The 26,252-nt window shown below is 41.6% G+C and overlaps 1 protein-coding gene across 1 annotated transcript; it reads left to right on the top strand.

Moving 5' to 3' along the window:
• The first annotated feature begins 7,202 nt into the window (after positions 1–7,202).
• Positions 7,203–24,505, top strand: LOC148013169 (uncharacterized). The gene is made up of 6 exons (XM_087668604.1): positions 7,203–8,217; positions 8,475–8,583; positions 9,046–9,163; positions 9,654–10,475; positions 10,640–12,176; positions 23,513–24,505. Exons 1-6 carry the CDS (start codon positions 8,103–8,105, stop codon positions 24,010–24,012), a joined length of 3,201 nt encoding a protein of 1,066 aa, XP_087524730.1. The 5' UTR covers positions 7,203–8,102; the 3' UTR covers positions 24,013–24,505.
• The last annotated feature ends 1,747 nt before the right edge of the window (positions 24,506–26,252 follow it).

Genomic DNA, 26,252 nt, shown 5'->3' with positions numbered 1-26,252 from the left:
ACTCTTCCAAAGTGCGGATTTAAAGACTTTGCAAAATGTCTGTAAATAACCTGAGTGATCTTCAAACCATGTATGCACATATAAGGTCATGATGATTTATGGAGCTTAATTGGGTTGTTGTGATCCATGTTCACAAGAGGAATTCCATAAAACCCTTTAATGCAAAGAGTGAACATGAATACTAAATATTTTAGTTAAATACATGAAACAACCCATTGGCTTATAGTAAGATCCATGAGTACATCTTATTTGTACTAGTGTTAAACCTTGCATTTGACATGGGAGCATCACCTTTAATAAATAGTGGAGATAAATTATAAATTTGGTAGTTTCTCACATTTGATATAACCATAGATCTTATCACAATCATACTACCATATGTCTCATGGAAGGGTGTCTACTTTTTCCTTGTAAACACATGCATAGATAGGTCTAGAATCACCATTACGTACCTTATGAAGTTGCATGTCATGTTAGTCTACCTTGCTTAGCCATTAGTAATCTATCATTTCTTATTTTTGGGCATCAAGACATGCATTTAGGGGCTCATGGCACTCTCTCTATTGAGCATTTGGTGACTAGGAGCTTTTCACAATAGGTTGAGTGTACCCAAGGATGCAAGGTTGAGCTTGGCTAGTTGCCATTCATGGCCAAGGCAAAGTAGATTGGCAAGAGGGTGTTGCAAAGGGCATGTTGTTGCTCCTTGGAAAGCAATACCTTGTCTACAAAGCTTAGCTCTTAACTTGTTTAGCATAGTCTTTGACTAAACATAGTTGCTTCAACACCTCTTGTTATTACTATTTTGATTTATCAAAATATAAGTATTCATACATAGTTGACAAATGCATGAGATTTGTCCCTTTCGATGGAGCTAAGAAGTCTAGATTTCAAGATCATTGGTCATTGGAAGGATCTAAAATTACTAACCAAAAGATGTTAACAAGAAATTTGCTAGTAGTATGCAAGTAGGCAATGCCACTTTTGGGATTTTGGTTTTGCTATCATCCCCTTCCTACACAAAATCTTTGCAAACTGCTTCTGACTCTATCAAACTTGACCTAAGGTCTCAAACAATAGATATACTAGATGGAGGAAGGAATGATAATGTGCTTCAAAACTAGGGCCATGCCCACGAAGTTGATTTGAAACCCCTTTTATGCAATCCACCGTTTTCCTAATCTTAGCCATAATTCAATGTCATCTCTATTTTTGTGGGATAATGAATCCCACAAGGATACCAAAGAGTCTAAACACTTTTCCTTCCTCATCTTTTAGTGCATTCCTACTCAAAAAGCCAATTAGGAGGGGGGTAAATGGAACTTTTCATTATTGTTTTGTCAAGCTAACCACTGAGCTTGAGACAAAATAGAAAGTAGGGATGTGTTTTCAAATTTCTTTGAGGGATGTACCATCGCTGTGCATAGTGCCATTAAATTGTGTCATCAACGAATGAGTTGAGAACCATTTGCTTGTCAAAGTGAGGCAAGGTGATCCCTTTAAGGTACCTTGGCTCTTCTTGAACAAGCTTACCTAATGCATCAATGGTGATTGCAAAAGACATGGGAGTGAGGGGAAAGACTTGCCTTATGGATCTTCTAAGGATGAATGGAGAAGTTGACAAAGCATTTACAAAGACTCTTGATGAGGAATTTGCTATAAAGAATCCCTCGTAAATTTGATGAATATTTTACCCAACCCCATGTTAGACAATGATTGGAATATAAAATCCCACTCTAGCCTATCATAGGGTTTGTCAAAATTTATCTTAAAGAACACAAAGTCTTGATTGGTGTCTTGAGCATCCTCAAAGCCTTTCCATGATGCAATGATAGAATCAAGAATACACCTTCCTTTAATGAATCCTTTTTGCTTCATTTTGATCTATTTATTTAGCTGCTATGAGATCATTCTTGCAAGTATCTTCACAAAAACCTCATATGCTAAAGGTAAGCATGTGATGGGTCTCCAATTGCATAATAAGTTTTTGAAGTCTCATTTGTGGATTAATTTGGTCATCCCAACATAAATGCTATGGAAAGAGCTTCATAATGGCAATTTCTCTTTCAACTTTTAATAGAGGGGAAATAAGTGTACGTTTGAATGCTCTATTAAATTCATCGAGAAGACCATAAATAACTAGCTTTTCCCATTTATTTGGGTGTATGATGTCAAAAAGTTCCTATTAGGGGAAGTCTTGATCAAGGATAGCTTCAGTGGACTTAGGTACAATAACTTTCCTACATCTAACAATCTTTGCTCTTGCCATGGCTTTCTCCTCATTGTAGATGGGAGGAGATTTGAGAATGTTTGCATAGAAGTCATGTACAATTTGGAAGTTATGTCCCCAATCAATAGCCCTATAACCATCTTTCATGATCAACAATGGAAAGAACTTCACTTTCCTTCCTCTTCTTTAGGATGTCAACCATGTATTTGGTGGGTTTATCGACCCTCCTAGCCGACCATTCTTTGGTGTAAAGACTTAGCTTTTGGCAATTCAGTTTGTGCATCCCCAACTCTAGAATTAACACATGGTCTACATCAATGCAAGTATAGATGTTTAATCACCTTTAAATAATGTAAGATCCAATTCTTTTTAGCGTTTTTAAGACAAAAAGAGAACATTGATTTGATTTTAGTGTATGAACTCAAATAACAACACCCCTAGTTCTAGGTAGGTGATTAGTGTAGTTACACTTGTAGTTAGTGGAGAAGTTGTTCAAGTTCTTGATCAACTATGGGCCAACTATGGGCCAACCACCTTAACATGTTGTAAGCATAAAATGTCAAGAGAGATAGAGATCTACCTTATGACTTGGTTGCCTTAGCTGTAGAGGGGTCAATAAGTCCTCTAATGTTGTATGAGATGATCTTCAAGGACTTAATCCTTCACTTAATTTGTTTGATTTCCCTTTTGGGATAACAACTTTACTTTGAGGCAAATGGGATTCAGCCACTACCTTTGTGATCTTTCTCATAGGACCAATTGAATTATTAGAGGTGGAATTATTATTCTTGGCCTACTTCCTCCTTAGCTTGTGATTCCCCAACTTTATTATGGTAGTCAAATCATATTCATTGATCTCCTTATCAACATTCATATGAAATACTATGGGGAGCTATCAACAAATTTGTCATGCCCCTCTTTAGGGCCTCAACTTGGCTAGGAAAAATAAGAGGACTTGCACTTCTTATTATTGTTTGGGCTAGAAGTAGGCTAGCACTTTTTTGAGGGATTAGGCGTTTCAAGATCAACTACGTCCATCAAGAGAGTGGAATATTTATTTTGTGGTTTCCCTTTGTTCTTACCTTGATTGTTATTATTGTTGTATTGATTTTATTCTTATTATTCTTTCGAACCTTTTTATCATTGATAGTGTGACGTAATCATTTATATGAGATGTTTGATCTCCCTTTTGTGATAACAACCTTACTTTGAGTTAGAGGCGATTCGGGCCCACCTTGAAGAACCTTCTCTTAGGACCAATTGAATTATTTGAGATTGATTTTTGTGCCTATAAGAAATCATCTATATAATGCTTGTTCAAAGGATATTAAGAAATACCCTTTCTTTACATGCCATAAGGCCATAAAATGACCCCTTTGACTTTACTAAACTTACGGATTTTTTTTCAACTTGTAATTAAAAAACCATTTTATAAATATAATATTGTAAAATTTACTAAATAAAATACCATTTCATTTGAACTCACATGGTATCTTACATGTTTTGCAAGGTGCACTCCCTGAGATTTATTACCATTGGGCTGGTATACTCAAGAGGTCATCTTTCTCACCTTGAGATTCTCTAACCTTATGGTCAGTCAAATCACATTCATTGATCTCCTTATCAAGATTTGTTTGAAGTATTGTAGGGAGCTATTAACAAATTCCTCATGCCCATGTTCAAAGCCTGGGCTTGGTTGGGAGACTTGATAAGACTTGCTCTCCTTGTTATTTTTTGGGCTAGAGGTAGGCTGTGACTTTTTTTAGGGGCTAGATGTTTTAGGATCAACTAGATCCATGAAGAGAATGGAATATTTATATTGTGATTTTTGTTCTTACCTTAGCTATTATTATTTTTGTTCTAATTATTCCTATTATTATTTTGACCCTCTTTATTGTTGATAGTTTAAAACCCTTCTTCTTTGCAGGGTTTGATGTAGGGTTCTTTGGTGAATGTTGTTATTTCATCTCTACGTAGTCCTCAATGAAGCGGCCTTGTTTAAAACATTCAAAGCATGAGTTAGGCAAGGTCCTATACATCAAGTCTGAATCCCTGATCACTACCCCATATTGACATGAAATATCTATGTCTCAAAGAGGTCAACATTGAAATATCTCTGTCTCAGAGAGGCCAGCCTCTACCAAGAATTGGGAATGCCATCTGGATTGATTAGGTTAACTAGTCAGTGCTTTGCATAAGGCTGATGTCAATAAGTTCAAATAAGGGTATGGAAACATTGGGAGGTTGGAAAATTCAAATGAGTCTAGGACTTTTGAGGGATCCAAGCTAGTAGGGTCAAAATCTATGGCCCATTTGCACAAAGTGAGGGTTGGTGGGTGGGGGGGGGGGGCTCCTAAGCATCCATTCCCCATGACTTAAGATGTTTAGGTCCATTTATTTGTCTTAAATAAGAACAAATATCTTTTTGGGAAGTATCGAGAGATCAAAACCTTACACCCTAGAAGCCTCCCAAAGGTTTCGAATGTAACTCTTCCATGAAACAAACTAATCAAAGCCTTAGATTGATAGGCATTGATCCACTCGTTAAATACCTTTTGTAGGGATTGTATTAGGAGCCTTACCTATTCTCTTGGTTGCCATTTGATTGTTGTTGCGGAAACATTGGGGGCATTGATTGTTGGCAAATATGTTTGTAGCTCCTTCACCTCCACCTCCACTTCCATCTCCTTCTGCAAAACTTCTAGGATGCAAGCTAGCTTTTGTCGTGGAAGATGGGGCTAATGTCAATGTTTGCCTTGACATCTTGGCCTCCTAAGCATGTACCATGAAATGAATTAGTTCAAGTTGTAAACCTTCTTTCGATGCAAGGTGTTGATTGTTTATTCCATTGGCATGATGCTTTTTAGTGTTAGGTTCATATTTTGTTGTAGGATGGATATGGTTCCTATGAGATGTATGCACCCCCCAACTACAAGACTTCTAATAATACAAGTGGTGATTAAAAAATAGGGCCTGAATCAAAGAGGTATTGTAGTAGGTAAATAGGGTTGCCTAGTATGGAAGTAAGAAAGCCATGCAATGGGTCTTTATGATGGAAGGAAATTGCCATTGGATTGTGGGGAAGAGGGCCACAAGATAGGGCCAAAAGCAAATAAGTATTGTGGTTGCCTAGTAGGAATCGAAAGAGCCATGTAGTGGGTCCCTATGATGGAAGGAATCCACCATTGGATTGCAGGGAAGAGGGCCATAAGAATCCATGATGGATGAGTGACACAAACATGAGAAAAGATGAGGCCAATGCGGGAGTGACATCATTGTTTTTTGTGGAAGGAGGAGTAGAAGAGGAGACCATTAGGTTGGACCTTCCGGTAATGAGAAGCACACAAACGAGCTATCACTTATGGGGATAGTCAACAAATGATGGGATTATCATGCATGAGGTGGCATTTCCTTGGGGGGGGGGGTGTTACAATGTGCACATTTCCCCCAAAACACATCCTCACACTTTCTGAAAATGGCTCAACTTTCTTTATTGATCCTCATACTACCATATATTATATTATAGATTTGCTTCATGTGTAATGGTGGGTATTTGGCAAATTTGATTGTTGATCTGGATGAACATTTGACTAGTTTTTATCACTAGATTATTTATTAAATTTAGGCAATTACATAATCTTGATTGGGGTTTTTTATTTCTTAAATGTTATAGGTCATTTGAAGATCATAGATATTTGCTCGAGAAAGGCTAGCATACATTGCAATTAAAAGAGAACTATCATAATCCAAAGAAGCACGACGACGCTCACACTATGATCAACTCTTAAGTGCAAGAAGCTTGAGAGCCCTGCTTGTGCCCAATCAAGTTGTGTTAACTAGATGTAATAAGACAAATGGCACGGGAGTTGTTCCTAATGTAAGTAAAATTTACTTTGCTTGAGTTGATATGGGCAATGTATGGATAGCCGAGTTGACTCGCGGAATACACATGCTAGAAAAGCATGCTAGTTGAGAGTTGATTGTTGTTAATAGAGTGCCCCCCTTTTGAGGGGGTACTTGATGGACTAACAATAGTTCAACCAATGTGTTATTACATGATCAGTGGCTCCTCTCTCTCTCTATCTCTCTCTCTCTCTAGTTTTCTTGGCATAATGGTGGGTTCCACTATAGCTCTTGGACATGTACCCTTTGAAGATCTTTTTACATGCAATTATGTGGACTTGTGCTTGTAACACCAACAAATAAGTAGTATGACCTCCACGAGTAGGTGAAGACTTGGATAGGCTCACTGTAGGCCAAATTAGATGAGAGAGAGAGAGAGAGAGAGAGAGAGAGAGAGAGAGAGAGAGAGAGAGAGAGAGAGAGAGAGAGAGAGAGAGAGAGAGAGAGAGAGCATTTGTTTGGGTGATGCGCAATGGAGTTTTGCCATCTTAGTCAGTTAATTGCTGTGGGACACATGTTGATTGTATTGATCGTTGTTGCATCAATTAGTTGCCCTTACCTAGGTGTGTCACAACTCTAAGTCCACTTCCTTCACTACATATGTAAATTTGTGTATCAACACCAAGTAATAAGCATTGTGTCTTAGGGCATTGCTAGTACGATCCGAGTGATGCCTCTTGAAGCTCTCAAGCATTTGATCCATATCTATTCCCGTAATGAACTCCCCCCTCCCCCCCTCCAACACACACACAAACAACAGAGGATATCGATATATATGGCTTAAAATAACGAATCTACACATGACTTCAAAAAAAAGTATAGAGCGTCTAGCGCTCTCGGCAGGCTATTACATAAGACCAAGGTTCAAGACAACATTCTCTTGTCCAAAAAAGAGGAGAGGAAGCCCACCAAAAGTAGATATGGGGAGGGTGTAAAGTAAAGTAAAGAGCCAATAGGAAATGATGAGCTCTCAAAACACACACACACACACACACACACACACACACACTCCCTTCCCCCCCCCTCTCTCTCTCTCTCTGTCAAAAAGCCTGCTTGCAAGTTTTTGCCGGGAAAATGTGTGCGCCTGAAAAGCTCCCCCTTTCCCTTCCCTTCCCCTCCTCCCTCTCTCTTTCTCTCTCTCTCTCTCTCTCTTTCTCTCTCAATTATGCTTTACTCTGTTCCTGAAGATGGGCTCTTCCTCTGTTCTGGTGCATTGATTGCTCTCTCTCTCTCTCTCTCTCTCTCTCCTCACACATTCATCAGTCCCTGCCTCACATTGTGAGCTCTGTTCCCTTCCTCCCCTTTTCCCTTTTGTGCTTTGGTGGGGACTTCCTTTCCTTGTGCTCTCCTGCCTGCTTTCTTTGAGGGGCCTTTCCCTTCCATGCCTTCCCTGTTTTGGGCCAGCAAAATTCTACAGTGGACGTGTGCTTGAAGCAAAGATCAGGGCGAGAAGAGAAGAGGAGAGCAGAGAAGAGACAGTGGAATGTTGGAAGAACAGGTAGTTAAAAGGCATACACACACTACTGTGTACATGAAAGCACACAGGTTCCTTCTACTCCCCTCAGCTGAAGCTCGGGTGACGACGGAACAGGCAATTGTAGGGGAATTTCAGTCAATTGTAGGGAAATTTCTGACCAACTTGCAGCTATGAAGCGCCAGCAGTGGGAAAAATTAAGGTTTCTAGTAGACATTGAGCTTCTACTCAGAGAAAGCTTCTCCTCTTTGTGCAGTTGAGCCGCCTCTGCTGCGTACTGTATTTCGCTGCTACTCCACCCGAGCAATCCCACTAGGCACCACGGTCTGGATTTCTCAGGTGTTGCAATCCTTCTGGCAATTTTGAGGACCCTGAATTGGCATTTCAGAGGCATGCATTGCAATTACCTGCCGATTCAGTGTCTTTGCAGGCCATCGTCAAGCTTGTTACTCCAAACTTGACATCCCTTCAGGTCCGGAATACAAGAATATTTGAAGGATGGGCAGCATCCACCGTCACCAGGATGATGACCTTGCCTTATTTCAGGACATGCGTGCTCGAGAACGCAATAAATATCTCTATCTTGTGAATGATAATCCAGGGGCATCTCCCAGTGAGTTCTAGATCCTTCTTGTTCAAGGCAATGATGAAGATAGGCAATGCTCCATGCAGTTAGTCCTAATTGTATCACTCCTCTGTAGAGACCTGTATATGAAGCTGTTTAAATGCTGTCGTTAACAAGGATTTGTTCTTCTTGCGTTTGGTTTAAATATGTCATTGGAGATACTGTCATATTTTATAGATGCAAGCTGCAGTGAGTTGATGTTTCTACTGAAACTTTACTGACATTTTTGACATGATCTTTTGTAGCCTCAAAACATGTGGATGGGCTGCTAAGTCTTGATGTTTCAGCCTCAACACTGCCACGGAAAACCAGTGATTTGCTCACTTCAGATTCGGAGAAGAACGACTATGACTGGTGAGATGTAGTTGCTCCACAGCAGGCATGATTATGATATATGAGTGTTAAATGGGCAGATTTTAAAGGATGCTTGCAGTTTTCATCTGTAGGGGTAGGTGCCTTGGCATTGCCCAACGAGTTGAAACTATGCATGATGTCTAAAGCATCCTGTGACTCCAGTTCAGAGCAAATTACAGTCTCTTCAAAGGCCACCTTGTTTTTTCTTCGCTGCACTGGCAAAGTTTTCCATTGTTAAAGCTTAGATGCATCTTCAGTTTCTTGCCTGAAGCAATTACATTCTTCCCTTTTCCTTAATGAGGTGCTTTTGATTGTATCTTACAAATGGCATTGCTAAGGTCTGTTGTCTGTTGCATTCCCATTTAAACTATTTATTTTTCTTGACCTTGTGTTCTTCATTTATTGACTCTTATCCGCAGGAATCTGCAGCTTGGGCCATAACCCTTTTGTTGACTTTTGTAGGCTTTTAACTCCACCTGGCACACCACTCTTTCCATCTTTGGATCAAGATGTTCCTATTGTCAATCTTTCTCAAAGGAGGGTACTTACTCGATCAGCATCAGCTTCCAGGACTTCCCGTGTAAGAGGCTTACAGCAGCTACATTGAACTGTATTTATTTCTCTACATTGTTTCTTGCTATTCAACTCTTGCAGGTTTCTTTTTGCGCTTGATCATGGATGTTTCACTTTGTTCCTTTGTTAAGGGTAGCATGGCCGAGTTGTGATCACCCTATGAACTGAAGTCTTACTGGCACTGTTTAAAAAGTGTCTATGTTGCATACATCAGAATGCTGAAGTGAACATTGATGGTTATACTCATCCGGGCAAACACAAGAACAACGCTGTGGGGTTCTTATGTTATTCACTTTTGAATGGAAGGGATTATAAGAATCTTCTTCAAGTTTAAACTTGTTGCAATCTGATTGTACAGTCGAAGTTGTTGACATTTTCTGTAGCTTCATAATGCTATTTGAGTTAAAATACACAATGTCTGTAGGTAGTCATTGCTCGATCATGCTTTCATGTGATAATTGTAACATGCCTGTACTAACCAATCTCTTTGATGACAGTTGTCTTATCCTCAAGATTCTTATTCTAAAGCTCTTGGAGGGAATCCAAGTCCTCGCAGGTCTAGTACAGTCTCATCTTCAAGTAGCTTAACATCAACTGTAAGCCGAGGAAGACCTTCCTCTTCTTCTTTAAGGTCCAGCCCTACTCTACGGCCTTCATCACCATGTAGGCCAACCACTCCAACTGGAAGGGTATCAGTAACTGCAAGTAGGTCAACCTCTAGATCTGCAACTCCTCCAATACGTGGCAGTAATACATCCCCATCATCTGCCAGTAGAGCTGGACTGGCAAATAGAGGAACCAGGGGCAAGTCATTATCCCCCAAGCTGCGTCCATGGGAACCATCAATGCCAGGTTTCTCTGCAGACCCACCTCCTAATCTTCGTACTTCTGCCTCAGATCGTGGTTATCAAAGAGGTGGATCTCAGGGTTCTCGGCATTGCTCAAGGACAAAGTCAAGAGGTTCTTTTTCAGAGGCACCTGACTGCAACCAGTCTCATTGGTACACTATCTCACCGGATCCTTCTGGGAGTAGTTGGAGCTTAGCCAACAGCAATGACCAAAACAGCTCCCGAACAAGCCGAGGTTCTGTCATCTCTTCATGTGATGATGACATGGAAATTGCAGAGTCAGTTATTTCTAGCAGTACCAGAGGAAGTTCTGATGGTGGTCCTAAAGCTGGAAAAATCAGCTCAAGACCTGAGAATCTGTCTCTTGGAAAAGGCATCTTACCTGCTAAGCGGCAAAATAGGCCGGCTACAGCTGCTGGGGATGCTGTGCCTGTGATCATGTCAACAAGAAAGCCCTTTGATCGACAAGCGGTATGTGCTTCTTTCAAAGTTTTACCTTCTGGGGTTTCACATGTTATTATCAAATTACAGGCTGTGGATGTCTGCCATATTTCCAATGCTTTGACTTTTGCAGTTCATGGAAATATTCAGTTTTTTTATCAAGAGGCTAACGTTTTCACTTGGTTGAAAAGCAGGCTCAACGCCGAAGCTCACAAAACATGTTTCGACCACTATTATCGAATGCTCCTATAACATCAATATACAGGACACCTAGCATGCATCACAGACCAACGAATCCTTCTTTGGCAACCATGGGTGGAAGTTCAGACCCTGCAAATTGTTCATATGAGAGTAAGCATGAAGAAGGTGACATGGAAGTCACACTGCTTAATGAAAATGGTTCACACACTGAAAATTCCAGGGCTTTTACTATGAATCTCGATGGGCAGGCTGCTGCCATTCATAATGATGAGGGCGTGAAATTTAAGGAGCATGAAGAAGAGATGCGAGACAACCACCAGGTCAAGGAACATGCACAAGCAGATTCTGAGAGTAGCTCAGATGGATGGAAGACCCAAGGTACTTCACCTTACCCTAGTGAAGTGGATTATTTATCGGGTTCCAACAAACTGGATGCCAATTCCTCACAGAAGAGGTGCAACTGCCAGCAAGGCCTGCCATTGGAGCACCTAGACCCAGCATGCAGATGTCCTACAAGTAAATTGTGCAACCATGAAATGTTGCGGTTGGAAGCCATGAACTGTGTTGCAGATATTGTTACAAAGGACACTAATTTGCAAGATCAAGGGCATCATGATCAAGAAGTGGGTAAGTATGTTACTTTGTGCAGCAGTCATGGGAATGTAAGCATGTTGAAGTCTGGTGACTTTGAAGAGGAACAGAACAAGTTAGCTGCCGCTAGACTGCAACCCTCTTCAAAACCCAAGCTGAATGTAGACCCTCAGGAACCAAATTTTGCAGTCATGACCTCTGAAAATGACAGAAACAGTCAGTTAGCTGGGGTTGTTAGTGGTGTATTGCCTCAAAATGGAACCCAGTGGCCATCAACTGATTTAACATCATTGCGAAGGCAATGTTCCAGCAAAATGGCAAGTATGAGATTTCAAGATGGTATATCCATTACTGAGAAAAGTCTAAGTGATTTGTCCACATCTGGTTTAGCTTCAATGGTAGGTGATAATAGAAGTCTCTGTGATGGTGAGGCTGATATTGAGCCTTCTTTTTCAACACCTAGAGCTTCAAGTATTGGAAAATCTAGAATATGTCTAGATAAAGATAGGCTCATGGATAGACAAGAATTGTCACATAGCAGTGTGCTGACAGAACACATTACTTATCAGGGAGTTGTTTCAAATTCAGTGGCTTCAAGTATAGATTTATCTGCTGTTTCCAATTGTGATTCTTCACCTCATGCTGTCAACCATGAACATTGGAAACTTGAGAAGATTTCTGTGGACGAGTCTGTATTGGGAGACTCCAAGGAGCCAAATGCAGTTGACAATGATTGCAATCATTTGCTGAAAGATGTTGTTACTGCTATGAATAGCTCCACCAATGAAGATGGTTCAGGTGAAAATGTTGCAGCTAAGCATTGCCATGGGAATGACACCCCCTCTCAGAGCAGAAGTGAAAGGGATAGCGTGAACAACATTTTTAATATTTTAGCAGATAATGCCTTTAACAATGGTGCAGAGGACATGGATATGCATGGTAAGTGGAGTCTTTATTGCTGATTATTTAAGCCTTAGTTTTAAAATTCTACTCTACAAGAATTGTCAGGGATTACCATATGACTTTTAGAGTCTTCATTTGACATTGGTATTCTCGTAGCTACTGATTGCATAGTCTGGATCTGTACTGTGTGCACATTTATAGTTTTAACATAGGATGTTTGGGTTGATAGAAAGTAGCTGAACCAAATACGCTTGGAAGTTCAGCTTTTTGAGGCTGACCACCCATGCCATCCCATCTCTGTGATCCTATCCCTCTTTTTTGGAGAGAGTTTGAATGGTATGTGTATGTGTGTGTTTTTCCTGATCTGGAGAGTTTCGGAGACTTGAGTACGTAACATGACTAGTATGAAGTAAGGAATGTATTTGTGTGGCATTTGTGTCATTCGAAAGTTAGAATTTTATCTGACAATGGCAGAACACGGGCACTCATGGTGGTTGGTGTCAAGGTGCATGCAAGTTGCTGAATGATTGCATGATTGTTGCAAGTTCAAGTTTGATCTAGCACGCCATGGTTGGTTGAGTAAACTGCAAATGACTTCTCTTTTACTGCAGGGTGTATCCGGGGGCTGCATTCAGTCCCCAAAGTTGCTTAAGGCCAAATCGAATGTGCTAGAATAGTACTTATGCCGCAGAAGCAAACAGAGCTAGAACCCAGTTGATGTAGATTCTGTGGGAATCAGAATATTAGGCCAAAATCCTATATTAGGCTGGTTGGAACCTCAAGGTGTAAACTGAGCTTAGACCCAGGTCACGTGATGGATTGGTTTCTGGGGTTGCCACTTTGTCTGTTCTTTTGAGTAACTAATTGAAAGAGTTGACAAAGCGTGCATCCACAAATGTTGCTTGAATTATTTTGATTTATTTGCTTTCTGAAGCACTACTTATTCTTGTTTTCTTTTTTACATTGAAGTTTCTAGTGATGCTTGGGTCCATAACTTAGGAATGTGGATTAGTTTTGGGGTTCTTGAGATAGTAATGTTTGTTGAGCTCTAGGATGTAAAATGGAAGGTATCTCTGTAGGGCCAATTCTGCTCTAAACAGACAATTGTCTTGCCTCACATCTCATAACAGGCATATTTGCAAGTAAGGGCTGGGTTGCACCCAATGGTAGTGGGGAGGGGGGCGCCCACTAGCACATAGTTGCATCCAGTGTCTGTTGTGGTAGTAGGGTTTTTGTAAACCCTGAGAAACCCCACTAAACCCTCATGGAAAAGCAAGTTTTAATGCAGCATTAGCAGGGTTAGTGACTTTCATTGGTTTGCAGAATATTAACATTTTGCCAGCAAACTCTGACATTTTGTCAAAAACTTTTTGCATGATGATCTTTTGCAAACCCGTTGGTGTGCCTACTCGCTTGTGAAACCTTGTTGAACTTTGCATTCATCCCACTATTGTTGGGGTGACATGGCTCTAAAGGGTGTGATGGGGCCTTGGAATGCGTGGACACCATCCTTGTAACGAAACACAGAGGGGATGCATTCTCCAAAGCTCGTGTACACGATGAACTATGGTAGAAGGTTACCATCGAACTTGTATGAAACATGAAAGCTCAATTAGCAATTTGGGTGTTACAGAAGACAAACACAACTGCACATCAAAGCATAGACTAATAATAGAACTCAATAGGGTTAGGATAACTCAGAGACAATGAACAAAGAAGATAAATGAATGAATGAATAGATACAATGCTCAATGTAGTAAACTCACTTTCTATGAAAGACTTGTGGGAATGAAAACATGTATATAATTCAAAGCCATGTACCAAATTTGTGCCTTATTTCGAACGTAAGTGGCTTTTAAAAGAAGCATGAAGCTGTAATATGATGAACTCAATTTATCAAGTTCATATTCTATTGTTAATGAAGAGTCATGACCCCCAAAAGGATAACATGGAGGTTTTTGATATTACCAAAGTGTTTGTAGTGTTTTAAGACCCCCAAAACGATTTGAATCACCAAAATCCTAGTTTGGATGAGTTAAAACTACATTTTTGGGCAACTTTCTGTGCTTATAACAAGGCATGGTATCCCACCTTGTCTTGGGCAAAATTTGTGAAAAATGCACTAAAACAAGTAACCAAAAAAGCATATTCAAGTCATTTAAGCTTATATCCAATTTCCCTTGGTGTGAGGAGTCCCCAAATGTAATCTGAGCAAGCATGGTTCTTTGTCTATGGTGTACTCTTTCTTTTTTGTTCATTGATGTTTTTAAGTATTATCATATGTCTTTCATGTCATTTTGACTATGTTACCATCAAGTTGGGCATTTCAGCTCTATTTATTTTTGTTAGCAACTATCAATTGTAAACAATTGAGCACCATGACTAATTGGAAAGTTGGCAATGAAGGACAATAGTACTTGAGGCTGATTTTGTTACGCCCGGCTGTATATGTGTGGCATTGGCCCATGGATGAGGATTTGGATTCGATCCATATCAACTATGGTGGTTATTCTCCATCCCATGCTAGCGATGGTGGTCACCCTTCCTCTTCTTCTTTAGGTGCCATGTCCCATCACTCAAGTCCTGTGTTTTGAGGCTCCACCTTGTTGGTGTCATCATCAGATTGTTGGCAATAGCAGTCCTACCTAGGTGTCAATTCTCCATAGTTGGCGACCTCTTCCATTTCCTTCAGTCCTCACTAGATTTGCGTTTGGTTGCCTAGAGACCTCGTCCACATCTGGCGTCACCTTCCCCAACCTAGCGTCAGTACCTTCTTGCCTAGCGTCGGTCCACATTTGGTGTCAGTTTCTACAATCCCAGATACTTGCGTTTTTGGGTTGACAAGCCTTCATAGCGATGTTTACGCTTTTGGTGGCTATTCCTTCATTTGGTGTCACCATCCATCCCCTGGCATGAGCATTTGGGTTGCCCTCCTTGCGTTTGATAGCTTCGACACACTTTGGGATTTGCGTTTTGCTGCCCAAGCCTTCTCCTCGGCATCCAAGGATTGCGGTTTGCTTCCTCGACAACTTGTGATCATCTTCCTCATCTTTGATGGCATTAGAGGATTGTAGTTCACTCCCTCGATAGTCGTCCTTCACCTTCCAGTGATTATTTTGATAGCCCACCATTTGAAGGATTGCATTTCGCTCCCTTCACTGTGTAGATTCCCCATAGGCACTGTTGCTTGATTCAGACAAGACAGTGGAGTTATCTTTTGAGTGTCGGCTCCGAAGTATCACACCCTATTGTCTCTTTGTTCTCTTTGTCATTTTCTTGACAGGGGGCACAAGTTGAAGCAGGAATCTTCCTTGGATGAGGAGAGTTCTAGTTCAAGTGGACCAAAGTTATCCGAAGAGGATGATACCAGTGAAGAGTTGGACATTGAAGAAGAGCCATAGTCTAGCTGGAAGGAGAAGGGCAAAGATGGTTGGGAAATCTCAAGATGGGAAGGAGACCAAGGCCTCATTTTCTATGGAAAGTAGCTTAGGAGTGGTGCCAAGATTCACTTCATCCCAAAGCATTCCTTAGTTGCGCCTGTGCATGAGATCCCAATAGTAGTAGAATACAAAGGAGAACTCTTGAACTCATCATTGATGAACTCTTGCCTCACTTTACCATCACAACCCATTCTAATCTCCTTTTTGTTGCTCTCAATCCTTTCATTTTCTTTCATTATTGAGACCATTTTTGTGAAAAATGTGCTGAATTTGAGTTTGTGTTCAGGTCCGTTTGGAGTCTCTCTTGCATGGGTTCCTACATTGCTTTTTGTTGTTTACCTTGCATGCCTTTCAGTTGTTCCTATAATTCCATAATCTGCTCTTCTTTTTTGATCATTTCTTGTTTCATGGCTATCATCTCTCCTTGTAGTCTCCTTAGTTCCTGTAACAAATAGGACACCCATGCTGATGGTTTACCAATGGGGGGAGGGATTGAAGGCAACTAGTTGTTGATAGCGGTGGCAAAAGACTTCTTGTCCATATTCTTGTTGCTGAGCTTAGAGGGGAGGCTGGCAAATCATGCCCCCAAGGTCTGCCAAGTGCAAGATTTGGTACAATGGGCCAAGTACATCTCATGTTGTTGTCAAATTCGGGCGACCTCTCTTTGGTGTGAGCAGTGCCATCTTCGGCTAAAGGCATTGGGTCAATGTGTGACTCTAATCTCCTACACCCTCCCTCTCGGTCTCATGGTCCTTGTGTTTGTATATCCCTGAACCGATGTTGCCTCTTGATAAAACTCTGTCAAGATTGTTTGTCATACTTTGTACTATGTACGTGTCACTAGTAGATGCTCCCACTCTCTGGATCTCTAGTATATAGTGGCCAAAATATTTCTGATTTGGTATGCTCATCATTGACTATATGGTTTGTTGCCCCTAGAACAATGTGTGATATCTATCTTGTGTTTGGACATATGCACTAGACATTTGCATAAGAAATGCTCCTTCATCTCTATCTCCTCATGGCATAGTGTGCATATCCTCTTCCTTGAGGATTCTTGAGGCTCTACTTGTCTCTATCTCTAGTTGGTGTGATGAAACCTTGAGCTCACCTAGACAACTCGGATGGCTTGTGGGGGGGAGGGAGGGATGGAGGGAGGGAGAGACATGAAGCATCCTTAGAGCTACTTGATTTCACTTGGCTCTGATATGACCATCACTGTCTTTTTGACAGGTGTGTTGTGCAAACAAGAACATGCTTCATGTGGACAGAGGTCATCAGGAGGGTAGTACTAAGTTAGGTCAAGCGCAGACCCTGTACAAGCTTCCATGCGGACAGGAGCAAGATTTAGAAACAAATGCTAACTACCATGTACACAGGCACCTAGACTGTTCCACCCTGCTCGAGCCCTGTCCTCGCCCACTTGCGAACAACTGCTTGTCCTGCGAATTGGTTTCCTTGGTTGACCAGAGCGGGGTCTCATTTCGTCTTGCCTGTCCCATCGATTTGTCTCCTGTGACACAGGATGACAACAGACTATTGATCTGTACCTATTTATAAATACGCACAGAGAGAGAGAGCGCCTTGCAAATAGCTTTAGATCTCTTGTTAAAGTGGTGATACAACATGGCTGGTCTGGACATGGCCTTTATTGACCAAACGGTGGCAGCCCTTGGTCCGGATTCTGAAACAGAGGAACCAGAGGATATGGTTCCTTGCTCAGAGGAGATGCCACTTGGTCCTGACTTCCAGCCTGCGGGCAAACGCACCAAGCATACTTCGGAAGATACAATGGATCATCAGGAACGTTCTTATGCTCAGGTTGCTTCCGATTCTGTGGATTCTCAGGATGTTGACTGGGAGCATTTGTTGGAGTTTGCCAACACTCTGCTTGGTGATTATGTTCAACATAATCATGAAGCGTTTTCTGACTCTGAAACTGAAGATGTTCTGGAAACCACTGTGGATCCTAACAATGTTTTGCGCTCATTCTCAGTGTTTTATGAACGTGCTGTTATACTCTTCTTCACTGGTAGGATCCCAGTGCTTTCCTGTATTCGTCAGTGGCTGCAAAGTCTACTACAAGGGGAGTGTGTTGAAGAGATTTTTATGAGGTGCTATTGAAATCTGAGAAGCATCGTGCCGATTTGCTGACTAAAGTGCCATTGTTCTTTGATCGCCGTTTGGTCCATGCTGTGCCATGGCGCCCAATGGTAGATTTTCAGCGCTTGCTTCAAAGAGAATGCCCAGTGTGGGTTGAAGTGGAAAACTGTCGGGCTGTCTATTGGCCACTGTTAAAGGATGCCATGGCCGTTGTGGGCACTGTTTTGGTTCCCCCGAGCCTAAGGGCTATGAATCGTAACCGTTTGTGTATGTTATGGGACACTGCTCGGAAAAGGTTTGCTTGGTTATGTCTTAATTGCTCTGGCATGCATCCTTTGCACTTTCATTTGAAATAGGGTAACTTTGCAGGGCATTGTTTTTCGTGTGGAAAATTGGGGCATTTTATGGCTGAATGTCTAGCGAAGCAACCGACTTCAGATGCTGAGCATGTTTTGTCTCCTATGGAAGATATGGTGCTTGATGCTCCGTTGCAGGATGCGACCCAGCCATCTAAAGTTTTGGATAAAGGCAAACATGTTTCGGGTTTGGATTCCCGTGACAATGATTGGGTAGATGTACGTGCCAAAAAAGGTAAAAGGTTTGATGTTGGCATGGCGGATACTGTGCCTAATGCTTCACAAGATTCCTTGCGTACTTATATACGCAGGAAAGACATGTTGTCTTCAGAGCACACTACTCATGCTATGGTTTCTTCTGCTCCTCGCAATTAGCCCACTAGGAAAGTATATGCGGATGGTCTGAAGTGCCCACCTGCTAAGTTGGCTTTTGATGCTAGAGGTAACGTGATTACCCCATGGGATCGTCGTTATCCCCGTTCCATCCCCAAGACAGTGGATACACCGTATATCTCTAAATCTGGCCATCAGAACTCTTTTGCCGTGTTAGCTGATTTTTTGGATGAGGGAGTCCTTGACATTCTAGCAGAAAAGGTTAAATCGAGGCAAGCTTTGCCTCGTTCTTGATTTTCTTTTTTAAATACACATGAAGATAGCCACGTGGAATGTGCAAGGCATTTGTTCTTGCAATAAGCAACATGCCATGTGGAGTTTATTGCATGAGAATCAGTGGGATGTCTTGTGTGTTGTTGAGCACAAGAGTCACGGTGAAGCAGGAAAAGTTGTGGATTGCCATGGGTTTCGCTTGTTTTATGTAGGGACACATGCCATGCACTATTCTGGTGTGCTTATGATTGTACATGAGAAATATCAGCCTGTTCTTATTAAAAATGATGTACATGGTCGTTTTGTGGTGATTGAAGTTTTATTTGAAGGAGAGATCTTATGGTTACTTGGGCTTTATGCTCCAAATGACCCTTTATCCCGTCGGGATCTTTGGAATACTTTGCAGACCTCCTTGTCACTTGGCAGACGGGGTTTTTTGATGGGGGATTTTAATATGTGTTGATCCTTCACAGTCCACATCAGAGCATTTGGTGATGGACGCTTTGGAAAGCCGTGTGTGGAATGCGTTTGCTCTTGCTGTACTTAAGCAAGATCTCTGGTCATGGCTACACTCTTCTTCTACAGGGTTTACTTTTCATTCTGCGTAGTATACAACTACATGGTCGCGGTTGGACCGCATGTACATCATGCAGGATGATGCTTTTTTTCCTGAGATGTTGGAAATGAAAGTGTTGCAGCAATATGCCTTGTCGGATCATTTTTCTCTACAGCTTGAGATGCTTGTACAATCCATTGCACCTTTTAAGCAATTTTTGGATAGACTCCCATTGCATTTCAACTCATCTTATTTGAAGCATTCAATCTTTCAGGGTTATATGCAGCAATTGATTGATAGATTTTTATTGGACTTCTCCTCTGAGGGCAATGCTTCTTTTGAACGATTGCTCTCTAATGTGCAGCGGGTTGTTAGGCAATATGGGATCCATCATGCCTCTCTTTGTCGGCGGCGTAGACAAGCAGCGGAGGAATTACTGACTTTGGTTTGTTCTCTACTGGTGGAGACTCCAGATGATGTATTTCTGCTGCCATTGGCTATGCGTTTGGCTGATCTTATTAAAGAGTTTCAGTTGAAATCTTATCAGCAGGCCAAATTGCAAAATTTGATTGAGAATTTGCAAGATAGTGCTTGTCAGACTCATAAGTTCTTTCGAGCTCTCCATGCATCTCTTGCTCGAGAGAATATGACTAGACTCCAGGATGCAGAAGGTCAAATGGTCATTGATCCTTAGACTATTGTGAATATGTTGTAGGAATTATTTTCTAGACCTCCTTGGTTCTACTTGTTCACCTTCTGACCAAATGCCTGACTGGTGAAACCATTGATGGCTATGTTTCAGCAGGTTTGGGAAACGGGGTTCATGCCTTCCTCATGGAAAGACTATCAAACTGCTTTCAAAAGTTCCTTCGCCGTCTATGTTGAAACATTGGCGACCAATTTCTTTGATGGGTTCTATGCATAAAATCTTTTCCAAAGTAATGGCGAATCGGCTCCATAAGCATCTTCCTGCCATTGTGCATCCTCTTCAATATGGTTTCATTAAGGGCCGAAACATTTTGCATAATGTCTTAAATGTGCAAATGGCTATTGACTATGCAAGGCACTCTAATCAGGAGGTGATATTGATTCAATTGGACCTGGACAAGGCTTTTGATTATTAAGACTGGTCTTTCATTGCAGAACTTATGTCTACTATGGGCTTTGGTACTCGGATGTCTCGTTTGATCTACACCATTAGTGCTGCGGCTTCTTTGTGAGTTATACTGAATGGTGGTGTTACCGAGCCATTTGTCCTTGCACGCTCTGTGAGACAGGGTTACCCTTTGAGTCCTCTCTTTTTTGCCCTTGCGACTCATCCGGTTCTTTCGATGTTATCTCATATGGTAGCTTCTACTCAGTTGGTTGGATTGTCTCTTCCTTTTGGACAGCACTTCATTAGTCAATCCTTGGCTGATGACAGCTTTATGATTTTGCGTGCGGACAAGGATAATCTTCGCAAAGCATTAGATGTTTGGACTCTCTTTGGTCATGCTTCTGGTCTTCATATCAATGCTTTGAAATCAGCCATTCTCAGTTGCACGGAGTCAGATTTGCAGTCATTGGACTGGCAGGGAATGGTTGTTCCCCGTGGTTCCATTGTCAGGCATCTTGGGTACCCTTTGGGTGTTGATGTTTGGCCAAAGCAACTACTAGAGTGGATTTCACAGAAATTGGCAGCTAAGTTTCTGTATTGGAAGTCACAGGCTTGGCCCTTCCATGTTCGCCTCAAAGTAGCTCAGACAATTATGTTGCCAATGCTCACATATTTCTTGCCATTGTTGCCTTGGACTACTACTACATTGAATGCTCTTACTCAGTACATTTGTTTCATGTTATGGAAGAAGGACTCCTTGCATGCAGGCATTTCATGGATTTCTTGGTCGCATGCATGTACCCCCAAACGCATGGGTGGTGGGGCTATTTTGGATGCCGAAACTCATATGTTGGCACTCCGTTGGTCTCTTTTTCGTGCCATGTGCTTGGATCATCACCCGTGGGTCTTTATAGCCCGTTATTTTCTTGAGGATCATGGGCTTGTGCATGGTAATACCCAAATTTGGAGCTCCTGGTGGCATGTTCTTAATGCAGACTCTCGGTTTTCTAGTCCTTCATCATCCCTGCTTGCTCATTTGGTATGTTCTTGGAAATTGGTTCTCCAGAAGGCTCAGTGGCATCCAGCGGAGGACCGCTTAGCTACTAACTATTTTCAACTGGAATTGTTGGCAACCTCGTGATTACTTTCTTGGGAAGGCAAACATGAGCTCAGACCAAAATTTAACCGCATGGCACGTTTGGGCTTGACTTCAGTTGCAAATGATACCCTTGCCAGTCGCAGTGTGTTGATATCGTTTCGTACAGCCAAGAGGCTTTTCAGGATCCCTCATGGATACCGTGATTTATGGGGACAGCTTTTGATGGTGCTCCAGAGCAGACAACCCTTTCCTGCCCTTGCTTCGGATCGTCCCTGGCAGGACTGGGACCTTGCAGGCCGGCTGAACCAGGTGTATCATCTTCTGATTAAAGATTATCAATGGCTGGTTACTAAAGCTAATACTGTATGGGGATTGCGTAAATCTCAGTCATGGTGGAGGGTAATTGTGATGGAGGGCTGGTTGAACAAGACACCTTTCAAATGCAAGGTCTTTCTTTGGAGGGTGATGATTGGTGGTTTTCCTCTTGCTTCAGCCCTTTCCAAGAGTCAAATCTCCAACGGCAATTGTTTCTTTTGCACCACCAGTGTGGAATCGGCTTGTCATCGATTTATTTCTTGCCCTCTCGCTAAGAAAATCTGGTCACTCTTGTCAGCGGTTTGGCGAGCAGTGGTTGGTTTCTCGCTAAGACCTTTTGATTGGGTTTTTGTGTGGCCCAAATACCCCACACTGGCACAGTCGCATATGAAGATCTTGTTTCACTTTCTTAGATATTGGGGCTGTTGGCACAATTGGACCATTCAGAATGCTTTTCTTTTTGATTCAGCCTCTAATGTTTAGGGACATATTGCTAGGCTTAAAGGTCTCTTGCATTGGCAGATAGATCTCATTCGGCACTCTGACTTAGTCCCTTGGGAGGACTTACTTCCCTGGCATATGGCAATTTCCTTTGTGTCTTTGCCATGACTTTTGTAACTCTTTTGTCGTTTAGTACTTTATAAATATAACATCCATTTCGGAAAAAAAAAAGAGAGAGAGAGAAAGAGAAGATCCTTTAGCAACCTTTGTACAACTAGATGGATTTCCATAGCAAATTTAATATCAATGCTTTTTGGTGGGAGGATAGGCAGTGAAGGCCAAGGATTCAGTAGATGCTGTGGCAATCCTGGTCTGATAGTGCCATACTGAATCCTTGGCAATTCAAGTCCAATAGTGCCAAATGGTGTTTGTTTCTATTGTGAAGCTCCATTACATTGCAAAGCGGATGGTCCAATGCTCTTGAAGCACAATGTGAAGTGTGATAGCATCAAGCTAAGTTTGCCAAAAAATTTGACCATCAATACAGTATCATGTGGTCCCTTGGATGGCAGTCTGATTACCCTGCAGGTGCTAGTAGTGACAAGATTAATTCTGGGTAAGGTGCAACTACTTGTTACCACTGAAGCTCCAGCTGTTAAATTGCCCAGAGTGGAATGGGGTAGGGGGGGTGGAGAAATGCTCTGAGGGACATGATAGAGGGCATGCCTTTGTTGAGATGCACTTTGCTAGAGTTTGTGAAGCATTAATGGCATGGAAGTGTTGGCTAGATCCAATCAGTACAATGGCATGATCATGAAACTTTCTTCAATGTACAATGTATATTGAAAGTTTAGAATGAGAGTATCTTTGGACCCATGTTGAGATTCTGATACTATCTTTATACTGTATTCAAAGAGTTTTCCATTAATACTGATATTGGGGGGGGGGGGTCTCTACATTGTACAAGGTCCCCTAGATTTTAGGAGCCTTGGATCGATCTGAAATTGCTAACCATTAAAAAGTGTTGATACTCTCAAAACAGTGTATCTTGATAGTCTTTATCAAATTTGGTTGTCTCTATGCTTGATTGCAAAGGGGAGTTGTTACACAGCTTCCAAGCTGAGGTAGGATATGGAGTTTCGTGAACTGTGGAAAGTGAAGAAAGAGAAGGAAAGAGGTGTGATCTTCCGTACAGAGATAATGCATATTTTTTAGTCTGCTGTTTTTCATATCTGTTGACTGGTGGTTTGGTGAGATCAGATTTTGTCAGTTAACTTCAGTAGTAGTGAGAGATCAAACAGATATTGGTGTTCAAATTGTAATTTGTTTGACAGACTTGTCGATACTTCTTTGAATGCAGATAGCCTCTCTACAAAACAATCATCTAATCCACTTCTGAAGCGTAATGTGACTCTTGAAGAGGCAACAGATACCATTTTGTTTTGCAGCTCCATCATACATGAGATAGTATATAAAGCTGCTTCAATAGCTATAGAGGAAGAGAAAGAGAATACAGGGGAAGGCCCAAGATCAAGAAAAGAGTTTGTAACACTGTTCGGTTTCTCTGGAGCAGACCAAAAACTTAGAAGTGGGGGGAAAGGGCCAAGTGTTAATGGTGGTCGAAGGCGTCCCCTTGCGAGCTCGGTGATCCGCCAAACATTCAATCAAGTGCAGAAACAGCGGATGGTTCATCAACAGACAATGGCCGTCACAATGCGGCACAGTCCCATGGATAGAATTGAGAATGCAGTGATGGGAAACAATGAGGAGATTTTGACACCCGTTCCAAGAAACAAGCAAAAGAGGACGGGTAAACAAACAAAAAAAGTGAGATGCAAATGTAGGTGCTGCATTATGTGAGGGTTGCCATGTTGCACCGTGAATGTATTTGCCTTTGTTTTTGGTGAGTAGGCATGGCTTTAGAACATGCCCTAATCTTTCTGTATTGGGTCTTATCATGTAGCTTTGTGAAAGGGGAATGGTATTGCTATGAGGTTCCTTGTATTATATTACATATATGGCAGGCGATATGAGGATTTGAAGCATCACTACTCTATATTCATGTCTCATGATGGGAGTGTCTTGTAACATAATAGCTTGATGCTGCTTACAGTATTTTATTTGCCATATACTTTGCAACAGCTGAACTTTTTATCAGTTTCGGTGCTGTTAGCTTTGTTCACTGAGGAGCCTAAGGATGGGGTAAAAAAGTTAATGGATGAAGCAGGATGCTGTTACCTTCTGTTTCTAGCCTTGCAGTTGTGAATGACGTTGTTCCAGATGCAGAGAATTGTGTTTGATCTCACAGACCCTGGGGTCTATTGCTGATGATCATATAAAAACTCACCCACTCATGTGCTTTCATAAGAGAGTTCAATTCTTGACTGTCTTCAATTCCTCCTACATGCAAGCAAGATTGCATACTGGCTGTCAGTATACTGTGTTCTTCTAGTTTGGGTCTCCTCCATCAGTAACCTACACTACATATTCTAAAAGAAATTGGCATGCCAAAGTCTAATTCCACATATGGATAAACGAGGGTGACGGATTCGGAGTCGGCGTTCCCGGTCTTCGAGAGAGAATTCAGGGGTTGCATTTTGCAGATGATTTGATTCTTCTTGCATGGAGTGACATGATTTAACCTACAGCATTGAATGCAATAGACTGGTAATTAGTCACCATGTTCCACCGTTGTTGGAGCTTGCCAGGAAACTTGCCAAAGCGTGAATCATAGGCTAGGACCAAATCACCTTCTTTGAACTCCTTAGGCTTGATGAAACTGTCATGGTAAGCCTTACGTCGAGCTTGCGTGGCTTCCATGCACTGTAGAGCCATCCTACGAATTTCGTCCAAACATTCCAGGTGCAGGAGACGGCGTTGCAGTGAATCATCATCCCCCAAACGCTCTTTGATATTAATTGTGAACAACCAATCAAACTCCAAGACACACAAGGAAGGGAGTTTTCTTCTTCTTAGTCAAAATTTAATTGCTAATGCATTGGTTTTCTATGTGTAGGACATATAATGAGGTCTTTATGTTTCTTAGTTATTATTTACATTCTCTTCTATGTCATGGGTAGAGTATCTTGAAGGAGTTTCTCTTATTATCTATCTTTTGGGCACAAGTAGTGCATAACTTCATATACATATATTTGTGCGACCATGTAGTTATTGTTGTTACTTAGCTCTAACCTGTACCCTCTTCTTACTCATGCCTCATAGACAGCAACAAGACACATTTTACTTTTCAAAAGCTGTGACTTGTTCATGATTCAACTTTTTCATCAGCGAGAATACATTGAGCTATTAGATGGTCAGCATTCCATCCATAGCAAGTACAAAATAACCAAAACAAGTCCCCTCGAGAAAGATATTATTCATGCTTCAAAAATCATCAGCAGCAGCCGAGTGGCAATCTTTTTTGGTAAATGAAGGGGGTTAAAGCTGTGTTTGGCTGAACAATGGTCCAAGCGTTGCCGTTTCATTATTGTTGTCTCAATTCTTACTTTCGCACCAAGGACAATATGTGGTCTTTGGTGTGTTTGCAGTCTAATGTGGTATACATTTGATCTGAGCACTTAGGATTCTCATTGTGAACTTGAAAGCTCATCAGAAGTGAAATGTAGTCCATGCATAGAGATCATGTTAGCCGGGAAGGTTCGATTGAATTGCTCAAATTAGGGATTGCAACCACATAAAGTCTCTGTGAGCTTAGTAGTGACTCTGTCACAACTAAGATTTGGTTTTTATTGTCCACTCGAAAAGCAAGGAAGGCAGTTGGAGATCATGGGGCTAAGTTATTGGAAGAAAAAATGCTCAAGCTTGTGCAGGGGCCCTGATGGTTATCCCGAGAAGTTCCTAATGGAGCATCTTGTCCACATTGCAAAAACTGTGAGAAACATCTCCAACCTCTTCCAAATCTGCAAGGCTCTCACGAGTAGAGCAAGAAATTGGCTCTCTACTTCTAGATCTTACCCATCGGAAGGACAACCCATTTTACCATTAATCTCCATTACAGCCACCACCTTTGAGAATTATACCCAATATCTGCGGTGCATCCATCTTTTGCATCAGATGACCCACGTAAAGGCCAGGTGGTG

This window comes from Lygodium microphyllum, chromosome 26 (assembly GCF_053477565.2).
Source record: "Lygodium microphyllum isolate KBCC chromosome 26, Lygodium_microphyllum_v1.1.10, whole genome shotgun sequence".
Lineage (NCBI taxonomy): Eukaryota > Viridiplantae > Streptophyta > Polypodiopsida > Schizaeales > Lygodiaceae > Lygodium > Lygodium microphyllum.
The sequence above is the reverse complement of the archived record's forward strand: the minus strand, read 5'-3'. Positions and strand labels throughout refer to the sequence as shown.